Consider the following 26900-nt stretch of genomic DNA (forward strand, 5'->3'; position numbering starts at 1 on the left):
AAAAAACTCACAAAGTTAGTCTAAATTATGCAGAAAGACAAGTTTTTAATGAAGAAATGTACATGTACATATAAATGAATAATGAAGTTTCTTTCACTTAACTTGTAAACTTTCTTAAACTTTTAAATTTACATATGTTCAACTTCTCTGCCACCCAATCCTGTAGGACAGAGGTCCCCAACCCTTTTTGCACCAGGGACCGGCTTTAAGCGATCAAGAGAGGAATGGGTGAATGAATGGACGGAGGGTGGGAAGGAAGGAAGGAAAGAGGGAAGGGACAGGAACAGAGGAAGGAAGCAAGGAAACTTATGAAAGGGGAGAGTAAGAGAGGAATGAGTGAAGGGAGGGAGGGAGGAAAGAAGGTGGGAAGGAGAAAGAAAAGAAGAAATAGAGGAAGGGAAGGTAAAAGAGAGAAAGAAAAAGAGCTAACTTCCGCGTTCAGCTTCAGGAGACAGCTGCGAAGCTGCGCGCGTGTTTTAAAAGGTTGCAGCCGGCCTGGGGGGCTCGGGGGGGTGCTGGCAAGCCCCCCAGGCCGGCTGCAAGCACCCCCCGAGCCCCCCAGGCCGGCTGCAACCTTTTAAAACACGCGCACCGCTTTGCAGCTGTCTCCTGAAGCCGAACGCGGAAGTTAGCGTTCGGCTTCAGGAGACAGCTCCTTGGCGCTCGTATCTCGAATTTGGGCTTGTAAGTAGAACAAAAATATCTCTCCCCTCCCAGCTCTTATCTCGAGTTGTTCGTAAGTAGAGCAGCTCTTATGTCGGGGTTCCACTGTATTATGTTTATACATGTTATGTATATCCTATACATGTTTCACAACTAACTAACTAACCAACTAACCACTTCAAAAGTGCCTGTTCCTGCATTTCCATCCTCCGGGTCCACATTATGAGATTGATTAATTATGCTTCAAAGATAATTAACACAGGTCCACACAACCCTGCAATCACATTAAAGCGATGGCTCTGGTTCACTTACCGGGTGCAGCTTTCTCCGCAGAGCTCTGAGAGAGAAAAAACCCCCAGCAACTTCGTCCTCAGTGCGAGCGCTAAAAAGACGCTTCCAAGCGCAGCTGTGAAGGCTGACGTGCTCCGATTGTCTAAAGCATGAGGTGTAGTCACGATCAGAAGTGCGCTCGCTTGACAACACAGGAAGATCGCGGATTACTATCGGAGAAAGGAATAGAGTGAAGGTGGGAAAATTTCTGAGGGAAGCCTATATGAACATCAATTCAGCAATGAGGAAGAACTACAACAACAATAGAAATGTATTAAATTATTATTATTATTATTATTATTATTATTATTATTATTATTAATTAGATTTTATGCCGCCCCTCCCCGCAGACTCGGGGCGGCTCACAACAACAATAAAACAGTATACAATAAACAAATCTAATATTTAAAAAAATATCTAAAAGACTATTTTTTTAAAAAAACATATAACACAAGCATACCATATATAATACTATATAAGCCTGGGGGAGATGTCTCAAATTTGTATTCCATCTCATTCCCAACACCCCAGGATGTTTTACAGTTTTCAGCACAAAAACAAAACACAATGTTTCCTACTTAAGAACTTAATTTGTTCCATTACCAGGTTCTTAAGTAGAAACATTCTTAAGTAGAAGCAATTTTTCCCATAGGCATCAATGTAAAAGCAAATAATGCATGCAAACCCATTAGGAAAGAAATAAAAGCTCGGAATTTGGGTGGGAGAAGGAGGAGGAAGAAGAGGAGGAGGACAGTCACTGCCAAAAGAAGAAGGTGAGGTGAGGGAAATCAAAAAAATCCAAAACTTTAAGGCTTAAAAAAAAAAGAGGGACTCTGAGGCGGCGAGGAGGAGCACACGCCTCCAATAAACCTGGCGCAGGGCTGCCTCCCATACACTGCTGCTGCTGTGACCTGCTGCCTCTTCCTTCCCATGCTGAAGGGCTCTCCTCTCCTCTTGCTCGCTTTGTAGCCAGCGCCTTTCCTTCACTTTGGTGACTCCTCGGCTGCCCAGAGTGAAGGGAGCGTTTCTTTTCTCTGGGCACTTGCAGAGGTTTATTCCCTGTCCAAGCGCCCAGAGAAAGGAAAATGTTTTGTTCGCTCTGGACTGCCAAAGCCTCCTTAAGTGCCATCAAAAGTCTCCTCTGGCAGCCAGTGTTCCCTCTAATTTTTTTGGGGGGTGGGCGGAAAAGTATAGTGTCTGAGCGGCAGTCCCTTCGGGACTGGGCAGCACAGAAATAATAAATAAATAAACAAACAAACAAACAAACAAATAAATAAATACTGTGTGTCTATACCAGTGAGCTCATAATAGGGCAACTCTATCAATATCAAAATGCCACTTAAATAGTTGAGCTAGTTTCAAACTAGATTTTGATTTTCTTTCTCTCTTCCTTACTCCCATTCTTCTTCTTTCTCTTTTCCTTCCTCTCTTTTTTCTATCTGTTTCTCTCTCTTCCTCTCTTCCCCTCTCTCTCCTTCCCTCTCACTCTTTCCCTCTCGGCTTCTGGGCAGGTTTGGAAAACTCTGAGTTGATGATGATTTTTAAGTGAGCGATTGCTCACTGCTCAGCTTAGAGGGAACTATGCTGGCAGCCCAGATGGCTGGGATTAAAGAGTGAATGGCAGGAAACTGGCTGGGCATTCGTGACGCTCTCAAATTTCCTGGGAAATTTTTCCGGGCTCACTTTCCTAAGTAGAAAATGGTTCTTAAGTAGAGGCAAAAAAATCTTGAACGCCCGGTTCTTATCTAGAAAAGTTCTTAAAAGTAGAGGCATTCTTATGTAGAGGTACCACTGTATAACAATGATGCCAAAAAAAAACAAAAAGCCAAATCAAACCCAGAGGTAAATACAAAAGGAGGAAAGGAGAGCATTAATTGTCCTCGCCAAATAATCTCTGCTGTGCTGATGACATTCCTTTGCTAGCCAAAAATACAAAGGTTCTGGAAGCTTCAGTAATAAAAAATCAAGGAACAAGTATAAGCATGGGTCTAAAAATAAATACAAAGACCAAATTATGACAACAGGTAAAGTACCCAGCCTTTAGATTTGAAAGTAAAGAGACTGAATTTTATGTAACTTGAATGTATCAGAGTTGAAATAATTTATTATTTCTTTCAGTATTGGGAATGTATCATTTCTGTAATTTCACACTGGCCCACTCCACAACATGACTTTGTACACTTGGATTAAAATTTAAAACTAAAGAATCTGCTTGTTGTTTAATTTGGCCCTGAATCCTCCGAAGACTCAAGGTTGACTGGGACTAGATCTAAAATTGCATTGCAACATTGATGATAGAAACCATGATTGGTAGAATTTCATTTCATTTTAAGCATGCCCAATTCTAAATGGCTATGGGGGTAAGGGGTTGGAACTAAAATAAAAATAGCATTTAGACTTGTATACCACTTCATAGTGCTTTTACAGCCCTCTTTAAGTGGTTTACAGAATCAGCATATTGCCCCCAACAATCTGGGTGAGTCAACTTTGAGCTGGTAGGGAGATTTGAACTGCTGAACTACAGCTATCAGTTAGCTGAAGTAGTCTACGGTGCTGCACTCTAACCATTGCGCCACCCTGCTCTTACATGGAATCTCAGAATCCTGAGGCAGCTTATATGGAGGACAGGCAGCACCAGCTGTAAAGAACTCCTCCAAAAGCAAATTAGGTTTTTTTTAATATATATATATATATAAAACTCATTTTCTATTTTTAACATATTTTAACATAAAATGGCATAAATATATATATATATATATATTATATTTTAAACTTATTTTTAATCTATACCGGATTTTTATAAAAGCATATATAATGTGGCTACTATTTGTTTTAGATACTCTTTAACCATACTACAAGCCAGGATTTTTAAGAATGGGGAAAAGGAGAAAGAGACAGCATTCAGCAACATAGAGTTCATCCAAGCCATTGAAACAGCAAAAAATGGAAGGTCATACCACAGACAAACACAGCAAAACAGTAGCAAAACACGAAACTTGGCCGGCATGTGTTTGATAGGTGGGCATTTATTCTGTTCAGAAGGATTTTCAAACACACAGTAAGGAAAGTCAGACAATCTCTTTTATATTCAGACGCTTGTAGAAACACAAAGAAACTCCCAAGAGGTGACAGTTACTCACACCCACAGTTCATGTGACGCAGAGGCGTGTGCCAAAACAGAGGAGTAATTTATGGAGCTATATATCCAGATTCTCACACGACAATTCATCACAGCCCTTCCTGGCTTAAGTGTGTCAGAGTTCACAGAAGTTCTGAAAACAGAAAGCAGCCCCATGCTGCACAATCCTCTTTCTTCTTCTAAATATGCCAACAATAAATGCCCAGGCCAAGCACTCCCACTCTCCTGTATTTATCAAAGTTTCTGCAGTGTAATTAACCCCTGAACAGCTGCATTCCATTATCTATTTTGGCGCCTGTGCAACTGTTCCCTTCGTCCCAGGATCCTGCACACATGGGGATTCAAGATAGGGTCATCCATGATATCTTCCCCTTCTGAGTCTGAGGACTCCCTAGCTGGGGGACTAGCTGGTGGGCTGGCTGCAGCCATTCCCCTGTCTGACTCTTTCCCCACATTGCCTCCTTCTGCTAGTGCTTCATCCTCACTGTCCGCGGCAGTTGGCAACCACACAGGTCTTTTATAAACAGAGGACTCCCACAGATCCACATCAAAATCCCCAGCTACAGGAGCTGGCCTAGATTCAACCACAATGCCATCAAGGGGGCTTCCACCCAAGTACAATTATCCAGACCCCCTTCGGTCCATTGCACCAAGTACTGGAAAGAATCCTCCACCCATCGTGAATCCCAGATGGCGTGGATTGGGGCATCAGGCAAATGGTCACGAACACAAGGCACAGGCGGGGCTGGTACACCAGGATGAAGCGGGCAAGCAGGACTAACAGGAACCAAGAGGGAGTGATGGAACACTGGGTGAATTCGCAGGTAGACAGACAGGGTCAAACAGTAGGCCACAGGGTTGATGATGTGCTTGACGGGGAAAGGACCCATGAATCCAGCTTCCGACGCGTGACTCAGACAAGATGTATTTTGTGGAAAGCCACCCCTGGTCTCTGACAGCCAATGGGGGGGCACCCTGATGGGACTGGTCAGCATACCTCTTATAGTCCTCCTTGGCTTTGTTGAGGTATCTCTTAGCCATCTTGTGCACCGACTGTAGCTCAGGCAGGAAATCCTCCGCAGCTGGGACTGGGGAATCCAAAAGTGTCAACGGGAAGAAATGGGGATGATATCTATAATTGGCATGAAAGGGGGTGGTCTATGTCGATGTGTGCTGAGAATTATTAAACGCGAACTCGGCCACTGAGAGGTACAATGACCATTCGGACTGTCAGTCTGACACAAAGCACTGCAGATACTGCTGGAGAATGCCGATGACCTTCTATGTGCCATCATAAGTCTGAGGGTGCTGCGTGGACACCAGGTAGATCTGCACCTGCAAGGCCAACATGAGTTCCTTCCAGAACCACAGCATGAACTGGGTCCCCCTGTCCGACACCACCCTGTCCGGAAGGCCATGGAGCCGGAAAATGTGCTGAATAAACATCTGGGCAGTGACTTGAAATGTGGGCACTCGTTGACGGGATGAAGTGCGCCATTTTAGTCAACATGTCCACCATTACCATCACCATGATGAATCCTGAAGACAAGGGCAGATGGGTCACAAAGTCCATGGAAACAGCCCCCCAAGGCCTCTCAGGTGTCAGCAAAGGCTACAGCAGACCCGGCGGGGTTCCTGTAGCAGACTTGGCCTGGTGGCAACACATGTAGGTGTTTACATACAATTGCACATCGTCGCGAAGCCAAGGCCACCAAAACATCCACGACACCAGCTCAAAATTCTTGAACAGTCCAAAGTGACCAGCAGTGGGATTGTCATGGCACTGGGACATGATCAGGCCACAAAATGGGCCTGCCGGGATATACAGCTGCCCGTGGTACCGGAGCAGACTATCTGAAAATGTCCATGGAGAGTCGGGGCTGATCTCCTGCACCTGCTGGGCCACAAAACCATTCCCTTGCTGTGCCTCCTGAATGCGTCGGCGCAAATCTACGGGGTTGTGCATGGCAGCCAGGGATTCCGCGGGCAAAATAGTTTGCAATGGGGTCGGTTCCTTGGGGAGAAGGAAGTCTGGTTTTCGTGACAGGGTGTCTGCTCGAGGATTTTGGTAACTCGGCATATATCGGACCCGAAAGTTGAACCATGCAAAGAAAAACGACCATCGGATTTGCCCTTGGTTCAACTTTTGGGCTGTTTTCAGGAACTCCAGGTTTCGGTGATCTGTCCGAACCTCTACTTGGTGCCAGGCTCCTTCGAGATGGTGCCTCCATATCTCAAAGGCAGACTTGACAGCCAACAACTCCTTTTCCCAAATAGTGTAGTTCCTTTCACAGGGCGTGAGTTTACGGAAGTAGTAGGTGCACGGGAACAGGGTACCGCCGTCCAGACAGACCTGGAAGAGAACAGCCCTGACAGCAACATCAGTTTCTACTACGAACAGCAGGCGCGGGTCTGGGTGCTGCAAGAGAGATTCTTTCCTGAAGGCATCCTTGAGGGCTTCAAACGCCTACTGCTCAGCCTCACCCCACTGGAACAGCACTTATTTTCTGCAGAAGCTTGGTGAGGAGCGCGGTCAGAGTGGCGAAGCCCAGAATAAATGCACGATAATAATTCGCAAAGCCCAACAGTCTCTGCACGTCCTTCACTCACCGTGGGGGTTGTCAGGTTTTCAGAGCCAACACCTTGCCCAGGTCCATGGTGACATCCTCTGGAGAAATGATATGCCCCAGGAACTCGATGGTTGTTTGAAATAATTGGCACTTCTCCAGCTTGCCGTAGATATGTTGCTCGCGCAACCACTTCAAGACACGGTGTAAATGCTGCAGGTGACTGGACTGTGAGGAGGAGTAAATCAAGATGTCATCGAGGTAAATAATGACCAAGTGGTCCAAGATATCTCAAAAGACATCGTTCATCAGATGCTGGAAGATCGCCAGGGCATTTGTGAGGCCGAAGAGCATGACCGTGTACTCGAAGTGCCCATACCGGGTCCCCAGTCGGATCCACACCAAGTTGTACGCGTTCCACAAATTGATCTTGGTGAAGACCTTGGTGGATTATTTACGGGATCAATGGCAACGGGTACTGGTTGCACAGGATGATAGCATTGAGCCGTCGGTAATGGCAACACAGTCTCAGATCCCCAGTCTTTTTCTTTATGAACAGAATGGGCTCAGAAAGGGGTGAGGTCAATGGCCTGATGAACCCTTTGACTAGGTTCTTATCAATGAAGTCCTTGAAGCCACGAGCTCAGGCTTAGACACTGAGTACAACCGACAAGCGGGAAGCTTGGCGTTGGGGAGGAGGTCAATGGTGCAGTTGTACGGCCAATGCAGCCGCAGCCAATCCGCCTCCTTCTCAGCAAAGACATTGGCAAACTCCATGAGGCAAGCTGGCAAGGAGATCTCGGGGGACCCGGGATCCTGAGTGGCGCAGACATGACAGTGCTGGTCCACACACTGCAGACTCAGGAACTACATGAAGTTCTCACACCACATGGGGATCATGTGCTTGCAACCAAGACAATCCCATGACCACAGGGAAATGGAGGTCTCGGGTGCCATAGAACTGAAGGTCCTCCTTGTGAGTCCTAATGGCCAGATGCACTGGCTGGGTCTGGAAACAGATGGGCCCAGAAAGCAAGACTCACCCACCGATGGTCTCGACCGTGAGAGAGGAGTTAACAGGGCACAACGGCAGGGAATGATGCTGAGCAAAACCCTTGTCCAAAAAGTTTGTGATGGCCTCCGAATCCACGAGGGCATGGGCTGTGAGGTAACAGGAATGTCTGAATACCCACCTGACCTAGTGTTGCCACCAGGCCAGGCTCCCCTCATTTCCCAACAGAGACTCTGACAAAGTTGGAACAGACACAGGAGCCTGCACTGGTGAGGCAGGAGCTGTGGTTGTCATGGGTGGTGCAAGATCGTGATCCGGCACTGGGAAAGTTTGGACGGCGGCAGCTGCCATGCTCCGCCGCTTGAGAGGACAGGAAATAACAAAATGGCCTGCCCCCCCACAGTTGAAATAGAGGCCTGCCGCGTACCGCTGAGCCTTTTCTGTTGCAGACACACGGAATATGGCAGAGCTCAAGTCCACAGGTTCCTCACGAGGCTCGGGAACAGGTGGTCCGCCGGATGTGGAAGCAGGTGGCACAAAACATCGGGGCGCAGGAACCGGACACTGGACGGGCACAGCCGGCACCCCCGATGCGGAGCAGGCACAGGTGCGACACCAGAAGTGCCGGGGAAGGGTGGCGTGGCCAGCAGCTTGGGCCAGCAGCTTGGCTTCAATATCCAAACAGTGCTGCTCCAGAGTGTCCAAGGTGCGTGGATGGGCCTCATGAACTAACTCGTCCAACATGGCCTCAGACAAGCCATTCTAAAAGGCCTCCAGCAACGCTACCTCATTCCACTGAATTTGAGCATAGTGGCCGCAAAAGTGACATATACTCGGCCAGCGGGCACTAGCCTTGCCTCAGCTGTTTCAGAGCACGCATGGCTGTCTGCTCCCGCATTGGGTCCGCATACTGCCACCGCAGCTGGTTGCAAAAAGTGGTGTAATCCTGCAGCAGCGGATCATTGTGGTCCAGCAGAGGTGACACCCATGTCGCAGCTGGGCTGGCAAGCAAACTGCAGAGGAAAGTCACCTTCTCTGCATCCAGAGGAAAGTAAATAGGCTGTGCATTAATGAACAGCTGCACCTGACTGAGAAAAGGAGGAAACTGGCAGGGGTCTCCACAGAACTTCTCCGGCATGGCCACAAAATACTTCCGACATGGCAAAGGCTGTGGGGCTGGAACAACCAGCTGGAGTGGCAGGGCTGGCTGGAGTGGCTGAGTCAATTGGCCCACCTGGACCTGGAGGTCTGCCACAGTTTGAATCAGGACTTGAATCTCCTGACGAAAGGCAGCAAACATGGCCTGAATCTCCTCCATGTCTTTAACAGCAGCAATCAAAACAAACACAGCAAAACAGTAGTAAACCGTGAAACTTGGCCAGCATGAGTTTGATAGGTGGTCGTTTATTCTGTTCTGCCTGGCTAATGGCAATTAGCCCCCCACGAGTTCAGAAGGATTTTGAAACACACAGCAAGGAGTCAGACAAACTCTTTTATATTCAGAGGCTTGAGGAAACAGAAACTCAGTTACTGTTCAGTAATCCCAAGAGGTGACAGTTACTCACACCCACAATTCATGTGACGCCGAGGCGTGTGCCAAAACAGAGGAGTAATTTATGGAGCTATAAATCCAGAGTCTCACATGCCAATTCATCACAGCCCTTCCTGGCTTAAGTGTTTCAGAGTTCACAGAAGTTCCGAAAACAGAATGCAGCCCCCACTGCCCAATCTTCTTCTTCCAAATACGGCAATGATAAATGCCCACACCAAGCACTCCCTGTATTTATCGGAGTCTCTGCAGTGTAATTAACCCCTGAACAGCTGCACTCCATTATATATTTTGGCGTCTGCGCAACTGTTCCCTTCGTCCCAGGATCCTGCACACATGGGCATTCAAGATAGGGTCATCCATGATATCTTCCCCTTTTGAGTCTGAGGACTCCATAGCTGGGGGACTAGCTGGTGGGCTGGCTGCACCCATTTCAGCTGTGGTTGAAGGAGGACGTTTGCCCAGGTTCACCTGATGCACCAGTTGCGGCCCTATTTGGACAGGGAGTCATTGCTCACAGTCACTCACACCCTCATCACCTGGAGATTCGACTACTGCAATGCTCTCATATGGGGCTACCTTTGAAGTGTTCGGAAACTTCAGATCGTGCAGAATGCGGCTGCGAGAGCAATCCTGGGCATTCCCAGATATGCCCATGTCTCATCAACATTCCACAGCCTGCACTGGTTGACGATCAGTTTCTGGTCACAATTCAAAGTGGTGTTAATGACCTATAAAGCCCGACATGGCATCGGACCAGAATACCTACGAGACCGCCTTCTGCCACACGAATCCCAGCGGCCGATTAGGTCCCAGAGTTGGTCTTCTCCAGGTCCCATCGACAAAACAATGCCGTCTGGCAGGACCCAGGGGAAGAGCCCTCTGTGGCGGCCCCGGCCCTCTGGAATCAACTCCCCCCGGAGATTCGAACTGCCCCTATCCTCGCCCTCCATAAAATGTTGAAGACTCACCTTTGCTGTCAGGGGTGGGGGGATTAATCTCCCTTCTTTTTTGCTGACCTTATTGTTTATTATGTTTTTTATTTAGTTGGATTGAGTGTGTATGACTGTGTAGTAGATAAGTTTTTATTATGTTTTTTTTAATTAGTTTTCTCAATTTTTTAACATCAGCTTTGTATCTATATTGTATTGCTATTGTTTTGTGAGCTGCCCCGAGTCTTCGGACAGGGGCGGCATACAAATCTAAATTATTATTATTAACAAATTATTCCCCTGTCTGACTCTTCCCCCCATTGCCTCCTTCTGCTAGTGCTTCATTCTCACTGTCCGAGGCAGTTGGCAACCAGAAAGGTCTTCTATAAACAGGACTCCCACAGATCCACATCAAAATCCCCAGCTACAGGAGCTGGCCTAGAGCCAACCACAACATCAAAGAAAAAATTCTAGTAGACAGCTATTTGAAGTTACAACTGCCAAAATATCTTAGATATTTATGCGAGCAAATGGTTCGGTTGACATCTGCGTAAGTGGAACTGAGTGGGGCAGATTGCAGGGGTGACACTGAAATATAATTTTATATTTTATCTATATCTTAAATTAATGTATTTTATTCAATTTCATTTTAGAGTATATTTTATTCCAACTTCATTTTAAATCATGTTTTATTCCAATTTCATTTTAAATTGTATTTTATCAAATTCCCTTTTAAATTGTTTTTATCAAATTGTAGTAATAATTTATTTCTGGAACTTTATTTATTTATTTACTTACTTACATTTATAGGCCACTCTTTTCCAGTGGACTCAGGGCGGTGTACAGAATAATATAACATTTAAAAATCCTAACATAAAAAAACATTCTGATAAAACAATTTAAGACGCTAGACCTTAAAAAAACCATTCAACCAGAATCATATCACAAACATACCATCGGCCGGAGCAGAATGTTCATGCTCAATGGCCCCAAGCCTGCTGGCAAATGTGTTTTCAGCCTTTAGAAAAGTCAGGAATAACTTGGAGTAACTGATAGGCAGAATTCATGGAAGCCGATTTAATCAGGCTTATACTAAATCAGGCTGTGCTGAAGCTGACCAGGCTGTTTGCTGTAAGGAGGCAAATTGCCGAGAGGAGGCAAATATCCCCCCTTGCTTTCCTCCCTAAAAGCTAGGTGCATCTTATACTTTAGAGCGTGTTATAGTCCAAAAATGCAGTATAAAGATCACACACTATGAAAAAACAAACACATTAAAAACAAACAAAAAACCCCTAACAGGGCTCAAGCAACCATCCACTCCGAGGTATCACAATTTCCAGAATAGCATCAGAATGGGAGACATCCAGGTTTGCTGTAGGAACCGTTACGAATCTCTTTAATCTGATGCCTCAATACCAATTGCATGTTTGTCCCATACAGGTAGTCCTCGATTTATGACCACAGTTGAGCCAAAAATTCATTGCTAAGTGAGATATTTGTTGTGACGTTTGCCCCATCTTACCTCCTTTCTTGCTAAAGTTTTTAAGTAATCATTGCAGTTGATAATTGCAGTGACACAGTTGCTATATGAATATGGCTTCTTTCCTTCTCTGGGCACAACCTGACCCCTAGATATTGCAACTGTCATAAATATGAGTCAGTTGCCAAGAGTCTGAATTTTGATCATATGACACCTGTAGTGTCAGAGGATTCATATCAGTGGAGTAATTTGGGCTGCTTCTCCTATCTATTTGACTAAATCGAAACAAAAAAATGTATATAAATTAAACAAAACAGAGGTATGGTGGGATTGGAAGAAATAAGATGCCTCGCAGTGGCCTCTTGCCATCTCGGGAGCGGAAACCATATGTAAAACTAAACAATTCTTGCAAGAAAATGCAGTTACACCAGCCAATCCTTTTGCATTCAAACTAATCAGATTTTATTTCCTTTTCTTTCACTTTGTGTAAATAAAATGCTTTCCCCAACAGCTTTTTCCATATACTATTTAAACTATAATAATTACATTTCAATTAAAATAAATAGAATAACCATTCTTTTTGACAGGACATCAGAAGTGGAAAATGCTGACACAAAAATACTCATCAGGGTCCCAAAAACATAAATCTATACTTCACCTAATCTCTGCAGATGATATAGTTGTCTTTAAAAAAAATAAAAGGCTATGGCTTTCTAAAAGATTGAATCCTAGTTAAGCAGGTTATACAATTTAGTATTTTCCATAGTAAGTCAGGAAGGCTAAGAAGCATTGAATATAATCTAAGGAAAGTATCTATGGTTCCCTCAGGTACATCTAGGAATCGTTTTGACTGTATGTAAATAGATGGTTAGTTATCTAAAGTTTCCACTATCAAATTTCAGCATCCATACATATTCTGTTCTAATTATCAATATCTGCCATTGTGTACAGGTATTAACAGAAATATAGCACTTATTGTTTGAAAGGAACAAACCAAAAAAGAACCAGGGAATTCCTTTTATAAGGAAAGGAACCTTTTAAAAAAAGGAACCAGGAAATAATAGCCTGAACCCCAATATTATTTTATTTGCTGTACAGAAAACACGGTGAAGAAATCAACCACAGCTATTTTTAAGACAAATTAACTTCATAATCAAATCACCAACAGTTATGTGTAATACAGATTACAATAACATTCATTAAAACCCAAGTAAAAATATTCTTTGTAGCAAATTAAGATGGTGTCTTAAATCTACTTTTTTACATCTAATTGAGAAAGGATTCCCGCAAAAGTTTTAATTGGTGAACTGAAATGGAGCTTTAGAAATGTTCTTTCTAAACTTTAGGATTTACATTATTGCAAAAAAAATATCTCTTATTTTCATTTTAATGTTTATCTTTTTTTAACATAATGTCAATCATATTTAACATTTTCTTAAATATATATACTGCATTTGTTTGACATATCTATAGGATATAAAAAGCACAATCATTTGGAAAATGTACCAGTTAATGTTTTTCCTGCTGCAAACCTAAGCTTGATTTGTTTGTTAAAAGAGCATTTTGCTTTGAATTGCAATACTTGTCCAGTTTTCTACTTTTATGCAAAAATAAGAGGCCATTTCCCTCTTTGGTGCTCCAAAGAGTACTGAAAATAGGAAATTTATTCCATCTTCTTTTCCACTGTGTCTTTCTGATTCTTTGTTTTCTCTTGGTAAGAATTGTACTGTGAATCAGTTCCAAACAGTTTATCCCACCATGTAAAGGTTGAAGCGTAATTTCCAGTGAAGTTCATATGATGGAAGTCATGATAGCGAGACCCAGCATAAAAGGGCAGTAAATGTAAAGGATTCAGAGGAATATCATAGCCACTGAAAGCAAAAACAATGGAATGCATATTTTAATAATATGAAGCCATTTCTCACATTTGATGAATAATTTGTTTATTACTAAAGGTTTGAAATTGGATCCTGTATCTATTGGAAATAAGTCTAGATAGATAGATAGGTAGATAGATAGGTAGGTAGGTAGGTAGGAGGTAGATAGATAGATAGATAGATAGATAGATAGATAGATAGATAGATAGATAGATAAACTTGCGATCGAGTTAAGGCGCGGTCATAGATGACGTCATACCAAACGGCTAAGCCGTGGAGAAATATCAGTAGCTGACAGTTATGCTAATTTTTGCTGGACTCTGCCAGGCAGCGCAATCAATTTTTTTAAACATGATTTTACCCTGACTTTTAAGAATTTTAATAGTTTGGTTTTTTCCCCCTGATTTATTTTGATTTTTTTTCACAAATTTTCTGATAATTCCCTGATATTCCCTGAACCATCGATTTCCCCGATAATTCCCCGATTTCCCTATTTTCAAGGGGTTTTTTTTCTTTCATCAGTTCAATATTCTATTTAACTAATGAAAATCTTTTTGCCCAAAAAACATCTGAAGAATTTAGAAGTTTGTCATGGAGAAGTTATTGATAATTTTTTCAAATAGTTCTGTTTAAATAATTTTAAAATTTTTGAATCTGAACACAAAGAGTCACAAATAAATAACAGAAGATTACCTGTGAACATCAATGGTCTCTATCAAACGACAAACTAACCATGCCCATAATAAAATTAGGTGATTACAGAAGACAACTATTCCAATGAAGAATCCAGTTCCAAGTATTAGTGTTTCTAAAGGATGTGCATATTCAGCTTGCATCCCAAATGGTGCCTGAAGAAAAGTATACAGAAAAGATTTGTGCATTTGTATCCATACTGAAAAAAAAATTCTTATATATGCTTCAATATGACTATTTCAAGAGATTTTTTCCCTTCATGTGCTAACCTTGAACTCACACATTTTTAGAAAACGTAAGACTGAATCAACTGAATACATGTCTAAATGTAAGAATATTTGCTACTGTTAACTCCAGACAGCTCCTTAGAACAGAAGGTGCTATATAACTTTTGATTCTGTATGATATAAAGACACACAAATAAGATTCTATGAATCAATAAACTTATGCATTCAGTTAAGTTTCCCTCAACATTTTAAAAAGATCGTGCTAAAGAGGTTGCTTAAAATTAACTTACTATTTTAAAAACAGAAAATAATTATTTGAATAAAACTAATTGTTGTACAAATGTTTTACAAAAAAATATTGTTGGGCTTACTACAATGTTTAAAACTCTTCACCTCTGGTAAACCTTTCCAGCTCCATACAATAGGAAGAACAATAAAAGAAATCATATAAGTAAGAAACCTCTTGGTTTCTTCTCCCCATTTCTAAAAGTAATAACTAACACATGTCCAGTACATCAAATTTTAAGGCTGCAATCATATACTAAAATAGATTCCAGAGAGTTGCATGAAATTTTCTTATTGATAAGTGCATATACAACTTAACTATATAAACCAAAAGCTTAAGAAATTACATACAAGAAATTCATGATGTATTTTGTGGATGTATTTATATATTCTCTTATGATGAAGTAGTCGATGCAAGAAATAATGCCAGGTATCTTCAATCACAGCACATCCGAAACACTGAGCAACTATCACAAACCTTTAAAAGAAAAGTAGCTTTTGAGATATATCTATCTATCCAATGACCAATTCTAGAAATCTGACATAAAATACAGTGGTACCTCTACCCAAGAAAGCCTCTACTTACAAACTTTTCTAGATAAGAATCGGGTGTTCAAGATTTTTTTGGCTCTTCTCAAGAATTGTTTTCCACTTACAAACCTGAGCCTTCGAAACTGTAACTGGAAAAGGCAAGGAGAGGCCTCCGTGGGCCCTCTCTAGGAATCTCCTGGGAGGAAACAGGGCCGGAAAAGGCGAGAAGCCTCCATGGGGCCTTTCTAGGAATCTCCTGGGAGGAAACAGGGCCAGAAAAGGAGAGGAGAAGCCTCTGTGGGGCCTTTCTAGGAATCTCCTGGGAGGAAACAAGGCCAGCGATAGCAGCTTCTCACGCAGTTTGATAGTGACGGCCAGCGCCAGCCGCCAAATCGTGTGGAAAGCCGCCACCACTGGATTATGGGAGGGCTACTACCGCCGCTGCTGACCGTCACCCAACTGCATTCAGTTATAAGACGCATCCAGTTTTTGGCACACCGAAAAATATGGTAAGTTTGTATGTCGAGGTCCCACTATATGCAGAAATTTTAATAAAATATTTTCCCTTTTGGAGCAACAAGCACAGTAAAATAAATTGTTGTTTGAGAAAGACAGTTACATATGATGTAAATTATATTATATTTAAAATAAAATAATTCTTAGGCTTGAATTTTCATCTTGAATAAAGATAACTAGGTATTATTTATTATATTTGTATTTGTTTTGTAGAATGAATAAATAATAAAATTTGCAGAATGTAGAGAGATTAACAGAGAATTTGGAATAAAAGACACTGCCTCCCTGCAACTAATGTATTAAATTAAGGTTTATTCTCTTGTCATTTTTAATAATTTTTTGGTCAAACTTCTAGAAATTTCTCTGAAACCCAGTTCTTTATCAGCATAATATCAATATTTTTGATGTGTGGAACTATGCATTTTTAACAAACAAATAATGCAAAATATTTGACTGTTACTTACCATCTTGGCATCCTTTCCCAGTCATAAGGAATATTAAAATATTCTGTGAAATAATAGGTGCCACATATGAGAGGCAGCTGAATAAAAAAGTGATTGAACATAAGTTGTTTGAAACATTTCCATTGTCCTGTCCATGTTTCTGGTCTATCCTATAAGAGCAGAAAATAAACAAAAAATGGTTAAGGAAGAACCGAATCACCTTAAACAGGGGGGCTGTTTATTTTTACACACACACACCCTTTTATAAGTAGCTCAGGGCAGCAAACATACTTAAATTTCCTTCCTCCTGTTCTCCCCACAACCCTGGGAGATGGTTGGGTTGAGAAAGAATGACAGGCCCAAAGTCACTTGAATGGATTTCAAGTTTTAGCAATCTCATAACGTCTAAACAAGCACAATATTTTTAACATAATACAAATTCTAACTGATATAATAGTAATCTGTCTTATGCATAAACTGCATTTCCCTAGCCAATGATTTTGCCCTCTTTACTAGCATCTCATCCCAATTTAAATTCTACATTAGTATCATAAAGTGAGTTTCATAACATAAACATTCATACATTTTAATAACAATTCTTAGCTAAACAAAGTGCTACCAAACTCCTACTAAAGTTTTAGCACTATAGATTAAAACATGGCTCTTTTCACTTTTAAAATTCCATCTTACCTGCTGTATTTTATATTTTTTCATGTAAGGTATAAACTGAAATAGAAATCCAGGTAAGCATATTAAAAAGTAGAAAAGTTCATGAGCAAGAAGTGAACCCCACGTTGCAATCTGGAATTTAGTGTAATTGTCCAGCATATAGATCCAAGCATTTTTAAGTGGTTGCTGTAGTGGATTCTCAGGCAGCAAAGAGTCAATGTATTCTACAGCAAGGTAAGCAGAATGCAGTATCTCAGAAGTATTGTTATTCGTCATTGTTCAGTTCTGGCACATAACACCGATAATTTCTTAACAAAGTTTCTATAATCTGTAAAATGTCAAATTGAGAGAACTTGATGAATGGTAAGACTTAAACAGCAGTACAATATTAATATTTTTATTCTATATAATGCAGACAGGTTTGTGATTCCTAGAACTTAAATTTGCAGATAGGTATGTTTTGAGAGCAGTTTCATCTACAGCCCATGTAAAACTTCCACAAAGAATGAGATTTATAATTGTCCCCATTGTCAGCATATGAATATAATTTACCCTTTGACTATGGTCTCATATCAGGTGGCAGTAAAAACACACATGTAGAAGCCAAAAGGTTTTAGATGAGTAATTGTGGATTTAGAAACAGATGGATGTAATTTTATAATGGCTTCACATGAATCAATGATAAAAGTAGTTAGCTGCCTCAGGATTCTGAGTTTATCCAGGTTTATTTTAATTTATGTAATCTATATAAATAAAAATGTAAATGTTGCATTCAAATATGCACGTGCGGTTTAGATCTACACACGGATTGCTTCTCACATGGACAATTATATGTTGTATGTTCTAGAATCAGCAAACCAGACAAACTAGACTGAGCCACAGCAACGTGTGGCTGGGGACATCTAGTTATTTAATATGATCACCAGTAGAGGTGACTTATTCTACCTGTTGCTTTCCAGAAATCTTGTAATGCAATTCTAACTGCTATAATTAAAGAAGAACATCAGGCTGGGCATTTAGAACAGTTGTTCCCAAAGTGGGCCCACCCCAGGGGTGGGTTCTAACTTACCTTGCTGCCAATTTGCTTCCTCCCAGGTTGCACACCACTGGGCACTTTGTACGGGGCACGTGGGTGCTTTGTGTGGACATGCACAGTGCCAAAAACCTGGTTTCTGCACAGAAGCAAAAAATAGTGAAAAACAAGATGAGAGAGAGCAGGTTCAGGGGCATGGGCAGTCAACCATCGCTCCCGGTTCAGGGGGTAGAGGAATTCCTGTGAAAGGTTCTATAGAACCAGTCTGAACCAGAAGGAACTCACCTCTGGCCCTTGGAGTAGTTTCATTTTTAATGGGGGAAATTAGAACCTTGTTTAAGCCAAATTAATGGCCTTTTAGGCTTGAGTAGGAGTTCACTTTTTGAATAGTAAGAATTATACATTGGAGAGGCATCAGGATTTCAGAGATGTTTAGGTGGCGCATGGACAAAAAAAGGGACCACTTGTTTAGGATTTTTGAGAAGAATGGAAAACACACATTTTAATCTCCACTAAACAATTTTAAGCCATTCTTTAACCCTGATCTGCACTGGACCTTTGTGGAAATATCATGGGGGACAAATACATTGCCCTGAGTGCCTTGGAGAAAAATCCAGGACTAACTTTGCTTTTATTCAGATGTTTCCTTATGTTGCAACCATTCTGAGTAAACCTATCTGTTGGGAAAGTACCTTTCAACCATCACCTCATCTGTAAAAAACAAATCTCTCTTCCCCGATTCAGAAATCTGCTTTCTTTCTGAGGGGGGGATTATTTATTTGTTTGTCAAAATATGTACAAGATAATAGGTATGGTATAAACATAAACAAACGCAAGTAGGTATAAATAAATTTGGACAACAGGGCAGTAGGACAGGGATGGTAGGCACTGTGGTGCGCTTATGCATTACTTAATTATTCACTTAATAATTAATTATAAATGTTTATTTATTTATTTGACTTCTATGCTGCCCAATCCCGTGGAACTCATGGTGGCTATTTAATGCATAATTTTTAATTATGCATACAAAATTACTTAAACGAAAATGCATTGCAGCTAAATGCTATTCCCATCCACCCAACCACCCACACCGCAAAACACACACACACTGATAAAAGGGAGAAGAAGAAAAACACACATTAAAAAACCATGCGGAGGACATTTGTCATTCTTTGGAGATGTTTAATATGCTAACATACTGAAAGGCAACGAGTACACTTCGACAGTGCCTGTTCTTGTATTGCCATCCTCCGCATGAGGCCGGTTCATTACAAAAATTACAAAAACGCGGAACGGCACAGGTCCACACAACCCCGCAGTCACACTAAAGCGATGGCTCTGGTTCACTTACCTGGCGCAGCTCTCTCCGCAAAGCTCCAGGAAAAGGGGAAAGGAAAAAAAAGCAAACTCGTCCTCAGCGAGAAAGCTAAAAAGACGCTTCCCGGGGAAGCTCTGAAGGCTGCCGCATCTCCGATTGGCTAAAGCGCGAGATGTCGTCACGATCAGGCGTGCGCTCGCTCCACAACACAGGAAGACCGCGGGTTACTATTGGATGAAGGAATGGAGTGAGGATGGGTAGGTTTCTCATAGTGAACATCACTTCACCAATGAAAATAGGCGGGATATTGTAGAACGGGTGGTTACCACGGTAACCGCGAGAGTTTCCCACCCTGTTATGTTTTCTTTAACTGAGAATATTTTACAGTTAAGGAATGCAATTTTTTCAAGCTAATCCTGTCATGCAAGGCTTTCATTGACACATTGAACACAGTAAAATGCATAGCTTAAGCTATCTGGGCAAACGAAACATTTTTATTTTCTACACACACAAAAAAATCCCGAGGCTCGATTATTGTTCTTAGTATTCCCAAACCTGGGCTGCAAAACTAGCGTTAAACACACACAATTGTCCCGAGTTTTTCAGCCCTCATATGAGGCCAGTTAGTTATGGAGAGTTACTGGCCAAGTTCTAATCTTTTTCCTACTTAGAATATAATTCTTTATTGGCCAAGTGATATTGGAAACACAAGGAATTTATTTTTGGTGCATATGCTCCCAGTGTACATAATGAGAATAAAATACATTCGTCAAGAATCATAAGATACAACACTTATAGTCATAGGATACTAATAAGAAGTAATGGGCTGCTGGGGGGCGGCGCAGTGGGGGTAGTAAGTTTATGCACTATTTATTGAATAAATAGTTTTTTTATTGTCCTTCTCTGGTACTTTAGTATGAACCTTAATTACGTTTAAAATACAAAATAATTAAATAGTATGTTTTTACCCATGCTTTAATCATTTTGATCACTATCTAGAACTGAACTTTTAGCAATTAAAGAAAATTGAGCTATTTGCCTAATCTGTTATCATACTGAACCTTGTGGGTTCAGTACAAATCCTTAAAATGTTACTGTGCTCCTCAACAAATAATGCTGTCTATCATTTGTCCTTTTTGTGGCTGTTCAAATAATGTGACTTAATCAACTGAAAAAGAGTCCAAGCACCTATTTGAAAACTTATCTTGGTCGGTAAGCCATTCCCACCCAATCACATGACCTTTAAGCCACCTTTGGTCACATGATTATCAAACCACTCCCACCTGATCAAATGGCCAGCAAGCAACTCCTACCTGGTCACATGATCAAGCCACACCCACACAATAAGTCACACCTACAGTGTGGCACTAAAACTTTTGGCAACCCTTCACTGCTAATAAGCAATTAAATCATACTAGTAATCCTATGATATTAGGATCCTATGACTAAAACAATGTTTCTCAATGTTTCTTGGGGGACTCAGAGCGATGCGGGGGGGGATATGACACCAGCAAACAAGCTTTTTTTGCTGCAGGGAGTAGGGTTTTTTTGCACTGAACAATAGCATACAGCACAGAGTAGGAGATATGAAGTGCATATAACAAACTCTTAAGAGACACCATGGAAAAATATTTAACAGGGATGAAAAGAGAGGAGGAGAGAAAGAGAGATGAGACTAAGATGAAGAAATATGATGAAGCATATGTAGCGCTTGGCTTCACCGTGACTATGGTGGGAGATGAGGAAAGATCGGTATGTTTACTGTATCTAAAAATGTTGGCAGCGGACAGCATGAAACCAAATAAATTAAGGTGTCACTTAAACATATTACACCCCAATCATGCTGATAAGCCGCTTGAGTTTTTTCAGCGAAAACGTGCTGAATATTGCAAACAATTGTCCTGGTGGAGAGTTGGTGAGTGGGTGTGTGTACAAAATGTTTACTTCTTCGGGGGGGGGGGGCAATATCAGAAAATAAATGAGAAACACTGGACTAAAACAATATAAGTTATAAAGATACAAGCTACATGGATATACTTGAGGTGTGTTTTATTCAACTGTACTTCTTGTATCATATTTTCAAGGAAAGTTTTATGGTGTGTAAAGGCTCATCAACTACCTGTTTTATTATCTGTTTTGACTGACTAGTTAATTCACGTTTTGGAATGTAAACCTGAAACTTTGTACCATTTTAAAAGCAAGCAGATATTCATTTAATTGAAGAACGCCTCTTCCCCAAAATTCATTAACTAACTTCTCAATATTTTTTTCAATCTTAAGGAATACAGTGCTTCAGTGTAGTCCAAAGCTTCAAACACTACCAAATCATGCACTAGAAATAAAATCAATATACTGTATTACATTAACTAGTTCCATAATCTGCTTTTGGTATTGTTTTATGAGTTGATGAGACAGAAGCTATCTGCAAATGAAAGAGCAACCAGATAAAAAGAGCAACCCCAAACTTTAGAAAAATAAGTAAGTATTTTTTTATTAAAGAAAACACATCAAAATGACAATACTTTGGATCAAATTTAAGACATCCAGAAGTTTAATATATTTCTTGTACAAATATGTTCACATGTATGACAGTAATTAATAGTAGCTAACAATTTTAAATAGTTACACAGGAAGAGTTTTAAATGCCATGCAAGCCAAATAATATCATACATTCATTTCATTCCATAATTATTACCGTGCCCAATTACAATTAAGATAAATACATCAAAGCATAACAAAGGGATCTTGCTGAATACAAATCACCAATATAAGTTAAAACACTCTTTAGTGTGAGTTTGTATGGTATCAGTTTCATCACATTAGAAAATATCAAAATATATACCTCTGTTTTACAATGTAGTACTGGCACATTTTGGAATACAATGCCAGTTATAAATAATATCAATAAGTCTCTAAGAAATATGAATAAAATTTATAAATATGCAAACATTTGTAATGTAACCAAAAATGACTGAGTTAAAGTAATGTGGGCATAAAACCTACTAATAATGGACATTTTACCTCCCAAAATCTTTATTTTTTTAACTTTCACCAGAACACATTACTTTATGTTCTACGAGGGAAAAAAAAATCTACAGTCAACCATATGGGACACATGATTGGCTCTGAAAAAAATGAGTTTTGTCTAAAAATCCAGCAAATAAGGTCCATACAGTTTTGTACATCTCCAGTAGATGCAGCCTACTGTGGAATAATGCTACACTTTGCTTCAACCTGGAATAATCTTCATTTTAAACCTTAATTGCAGTTTCCAACATGTCTCAGTGCACAGCTACAAGTTGAGAAGTGCTTGGATGCTTAATCACTTCAACTTCTTGTTAAAGCTTGCTTTTTAAATGCATAATCAAGAGGGAAAATATCTGCACCAATTCACAATGGTTTGTCAATAACAGTCACACCTAGAAAGAGAGATGCAAGAAATAAATTCTTTGTATTGGAACATTCCTAAATAATATTGGAGAAGGTTTGTTCATAAATGCTTCATATGCATGTAATACTTGTCGTGAGTACCACCTTGCTTAAGATAAGATACTAAACCTGAAAAAATATAAGCTATCCAAATCCACAGACTTCTCAACAAAATGTGGTGGTGTCAAAATAATAAAATATGCATTGTGATATCACAATATGCATTTTGTCATTTACCTCTCTCCTTGCCTGACAACAAGATCAATGATTCCACAATTATTAACTTATTTTGCATCATATGCTACAACCAGTATGCCTTCCATTTAAAATGTAAAAGGTCAGTGCCATACTTCCTTCCATTCCCCAGATATTCAAAATAGTGGTGATGATTATGATGATGATAAAGCAATTCCTAAGCTGGAAAATATACCAAATTTTCTTCTATAAATGAACAGTATTTTCCAAATTTATTTTTCAATACCTGCATAACTTCTTCCTGTACTCATACATGATGATACAACTGTCCATTTATCTGTTGCTGGGTTATAATATTCCATTGTAGACAAGTTACAGGAGCCATCATCTCCTCCAATTACATATAAAAATCCATTCACAGCAGAAACCCCTAATAAAAAAGACATAAAACATCACTTGGTTGTTCACTATTCAGGCAATATTTGCTGTCGTAGTTTAGTTGGGGGGGGAATGGAGGAACAAAACAACTACAACAATGACAGAAGTATATTAAATTTATATTCCACCTCCTTCCCAGCACCTCAGGGTGGTTTACAGTTTATAGCACAAAAAACTGCTCAAAATAACAATGGTGACAAAGAAAACAAACCCAGAGGTAAAAAAAATGAAGAAAAGAATATTAATTGTCCTCGCCAAATAATCTCTGACACTTCTTTGCTAGCTTTAGTAATAAAAATCAATGAACAAATATAAGCATGAATAAAAATAAATACAAAGACCAAATTATGACAACAGGAAAAGTACCCGGCCTTTAGGATTGAAAGTATAGAAACTGAAGTAATAGATAGCTTCTTGCCTTTTAAGATAAACCAAAAGCAGTAAAGGAACAGGTATCCAAGAACCACACAAACAAATTGATCATTGAAGAAATTAGTTCAGACTTTTCCCAAGAGCCATAAATGACTAGGCTCAAATTATAGAACATAACAGAATGACAGAGTTGGAAGGGACCTTGGAGGTCTTCTAGTCCAACTCCAAGCTTAGGTAGGAAATCCTACACCACTTCAGACAAATGGTTATCAATCTTTTCTTAAAAACTTCCAGTATTGGAGCATTCACTATTTCTGGAGGCAAGCTGTTCCACTGATTAATTGCTTTAACTGTCAGGAAATTTCTCCATAGTTCTAAGTTGCTTCTCTCCTTGTTTAGTTTCAACCCATTGCCACTTGTTCTTCCTTCAGGTGTTTTGGAGAATAGCTTGACCCCCTCTTCTTTGTGGCAGCCCCTGCGATATTGGAACACTGCTATCATGCTAGTCCTTCTTATCATTAAACTAGACATACCAAGTTCCTGCAACCGTTCTTCAAATGTTTTAGCCTCCAATCCCCTAATTATTTTTGCTGGTCTTCTCTGCACTCTTTCTAGATCTATTTTACATCGTGGGGACGAAAACTGAACAAAGTATTCCAAGTGTGCCTTACCAAGACATTATAAAGTGGTATTAACACTTTACACGATCTTGATTCTATCCCTCTGTTTATGCAGCTTGATAAATTATTGAAGACATTTATATTACCATAATGAAGAATTTCATTAGCTAAACTGAGATAATATTTCAAAGAAAGATAATCTTGGTTTGATTTTAATTGAATTTTAAATTTCAGATCCTTAATTACAATTTTAATATTTTGTAGTGCAATTTATTCAATGTCTGTAAGCTGCCCGCAGTTGCCTTGGGCTGCATGAAATTTGACTAACAAACAAACAAACAAACAAATAGGAAGTTTATATTATCATCTATATTTATACAAAATCATAATTGAAGTTACAGACTTCATTGGAATGTTTTTTTCTGTTAGGATCTTGGGTCAACATTTAGTAAAAACGTACTTCATTTCCTAATGTGAGAGCAGCTAGATATATTTGGGCCTTCCTGTGACACATATTTCAATGCTGGGTTTCTTGAATTCTTTATGGAAGAGTTATATTTTAGAACTAGATGATAAAACATTATATTGGAAAGAATGGGCTGAGTCTGGAATAATTACTTTAAATCTTCAACAACTTCAGATGGAATTTTCTTTGCCTAATACAGAACAGCGGCAATATAATAAACTCAACCACCTTTACTAAACTCCAACTGAATAGGACTAGACAGTCACCTCAAAAGTGTCTGAGAAGCTATTACTTTTTATTAATCTCTTTTTCAAATCAAATAAACTTTGTATCTATGTTTTAAAATATGTTTAATGTTAATATTAAAATAATTGACACGCCCACCAAGTCACACCATGCTCACCAAGCCATGCCAACATAACTGGTAATAAAACATAAATTGGATTTCACCACTGCTTCTATCCTTCTGAGGTTGGTAAAATGAGGACCCAGATTGTTGGGGGCAATAGGCTGACTTTGTAAACTGCTTAGAATGAGTTTCTGTATAAAGTGGTATATATGTCTAACTGCTAATTTTATTGCTTTTTTCATAATATAATTTAGCAATTACAGTGATCCCCCGAGTTTCGCGATCTCGATCTTTGCGAAACGCTATATCGCGATTTTTCCACCCGATGACGTCACTCCCTTTCTCATCTTTCTTTCTCTCTCTCTTTCTCTATCTTGCTTCTTCCTCTCTCACTCTCTCTTCCTCCCTCTCTCATCTCTTTCTTTCCTTCTCTCTCTTTCTCTATCTCTCCCCCTCTTGCTCTCGAGCGGCAAGCGAGCAGCCGGGCGGGCGGGTGAACGGGCAAGCGAGCGGGCGGGTGGGTGAACGGGCAAGCGAGCAGCCGGCCGGGCGGGCGAACGGGCAAGCGAAGCGGGCGGGCGGGCGAACGGGCGAACGGGCAAGCGGAGCGGCCGGGCGGGCGAACGGGCAAGCGGAGCGGCCGGGCGGGCGGGTGAACGGGCAAGCGAGCGGCCGGGTGGGCGGGTGAACGGGCAAGCAAAGTGGCCGGGCGGGCGGACGAACGGGCAAGTGGAGCGGCCGGGTGGGCGAACGGGCAAGCGAAGCGGGCGGGCGGGCGAACGGGCAAGCGGAGCGGCCGGGCGGGCGGGTGAACGGGCAAGCGAGCAGCCGGCCGGGCGGGCGAACGGGCAAGCGGAGCGGCCGGGCGGGCGAACGGGCAAGCGAGCAGCCGGGCGGGCGGATGAACGGGCAAGCGGCAAGCGATCTTGGGGTTTCCCCTTTGCCTGGGCGGCGGGAAGACCCAGGGAAGGTTCCTTCAGCCGCCCAACAGCTGATCTGCTCCGCAGCGCGGCAGCAGCGAGGAGCCGAAGATGGGGTTTCCCCGTTGCCTGGGCAACGGGGAAACCCCATCTTCGGCTCCTCGCTGCTGCCGCGCTGCGGAGCAGATCAGCTGTTGGGCGGCCGAAGGAACCTTCCCTGGGTCTTCCCCGCCGCCCACACGCAAACTCCACCATCTGCGCATGTGCGGCCATGGAAAAAGGGGCGCGCATGCGCAGATGGTGTTTTTACTTCCGCACCACTACATCCCGAAAAATCGATTATCGCGAGGGGTCTTGGAACGGAACCCTCGCGATAATCGGGGGATCACTGTACATTATCTACGAGGCAAGTGTAAATTACATTTTTAAATCTGATTTATTCATTGTTTTTTGTGTATTTTTTGTAAAGAAAATTAAATTAAAAGTATCCCAAGAATACATTTAAGAAATGGCTTGAGTTTATGTTCATAAGCATCTCTGAGAGTAATTTTAATGGAAAATGGTTAAGCAAACAAATATGCATTGTTTACTTGAACAGTGTGCATGTGTTTATTAAATTTATATAGGGCCACAGCTCACATACATGACTCTGAGCCGCTAACAATTAAAACAAAATAAAAACAAAACAGAAAATATGACCTATTCAATCTTGGTAAAACTATATTGTAACCCTGTTTGTGTTCTCTTGCCTTCTGCTTATGTGCTAATCTTGAAATAATAGAAAGCATTCTAGTTTTAATGTTGCTGGGAACTGCTATAATATTGTCTGAGTTTATATGAGAAAATG

General features: G+C 41.0%; 2 protein-coding genes across 3 annotated transcripts in view; both read right to left on the reverse strand.

Annotated features, from left to right (window-relative positions):
• Positions 1-12735: 12735 nt before the first annotated feature.
• MSMO1 (methylsterol monooxygenase 1) lies at positions 12736-19441 on the reverse strand. The gene is made up of 7 exons (XM_070757258.1): positions 19298-19441; positions 17983-18085; positions 16935-17241; positions 16266-16414; positions 15106-15232; positions 14243-14397; positions 12736-13543 (listed from the first exon to the last, which is right to left on the reverse strand). Exons 3-7 carry the CDS (start codon positions 17187-17189, stop codon positions 13336-13338), a joined length of 894 nt encoding a protein of 297 aa, XP_070613359.1. The 5' UTR covers positions 17190-17241; positions 17983-18085; positions 19298-19441; the 3' UTR covers positions 12736-13335.
• Positions 19442-21729: 2288 nt separating this feature from the next.
• The window catches only part of KLHL2 (kelch like family member 2), a 33927-nt gene continuing 28756 nt past the window's right edge, over positions 21730-26900 (reverse strand). For both annotated transcript variants that reach the window (XM_070757260.1, XM_070757259.1), the window contains 2 exons: positions 23175-23318; positions 21730-22683 (listed from right to left, as the gene is read on the reverse strand). In XM_070757260.1, coding sequence (XP_070613361.1) covers positions 22655-22683; positions 23175-23318 — 173 coding nt within the window. In that variant the 3' untranslated portion in view covers positions 21730-22654. The remainder of the gene's footprint in view (positions 22684-23174; positions 23319-26900) is intronic.

This window comes from Erythrolamprus reginae, chromosome 7, assembly GCF_031021105.1.
Source record: "Erythrolamprus reginae isolate rEryReg1 chromosome 7, rEryReg1.hap1, whole genome shotgun sequence".
NCBI lineage: Eukaryota > Metazoa > Chordata > Lepidosauria > Squamata > Dipsadidae > Erythrolamprus > Erythrolamprus reginae.

What these genes read in the sequence shown, in the direction of transcription:
- MSMO1 (XM_070757258.1), bottom strand. Translation starts at nt 17,189, where the DNA reads ATGACGAATAACAATACTTCTGAGATACTGCATTCTGCTTACCTTGCT. An exon ending in TGGGAAAGGATGCCAAGATG is followed by an intron (nt 15,233 to 16,265) that starts GTAAGTAACAGT and finishes TTTCTTTTAAAG; the next exon opens with GTTTGTGATAGTTGCTCAGT. An exon ending in AAATACATCATGAATTTCTT is followed by an intron (nt 14,398 to 15,105) that starts GTATGTAATTTC and finishes ACTTTTCTTCAG; the next exon opens with GCACCATTTGGGATGCAAGC.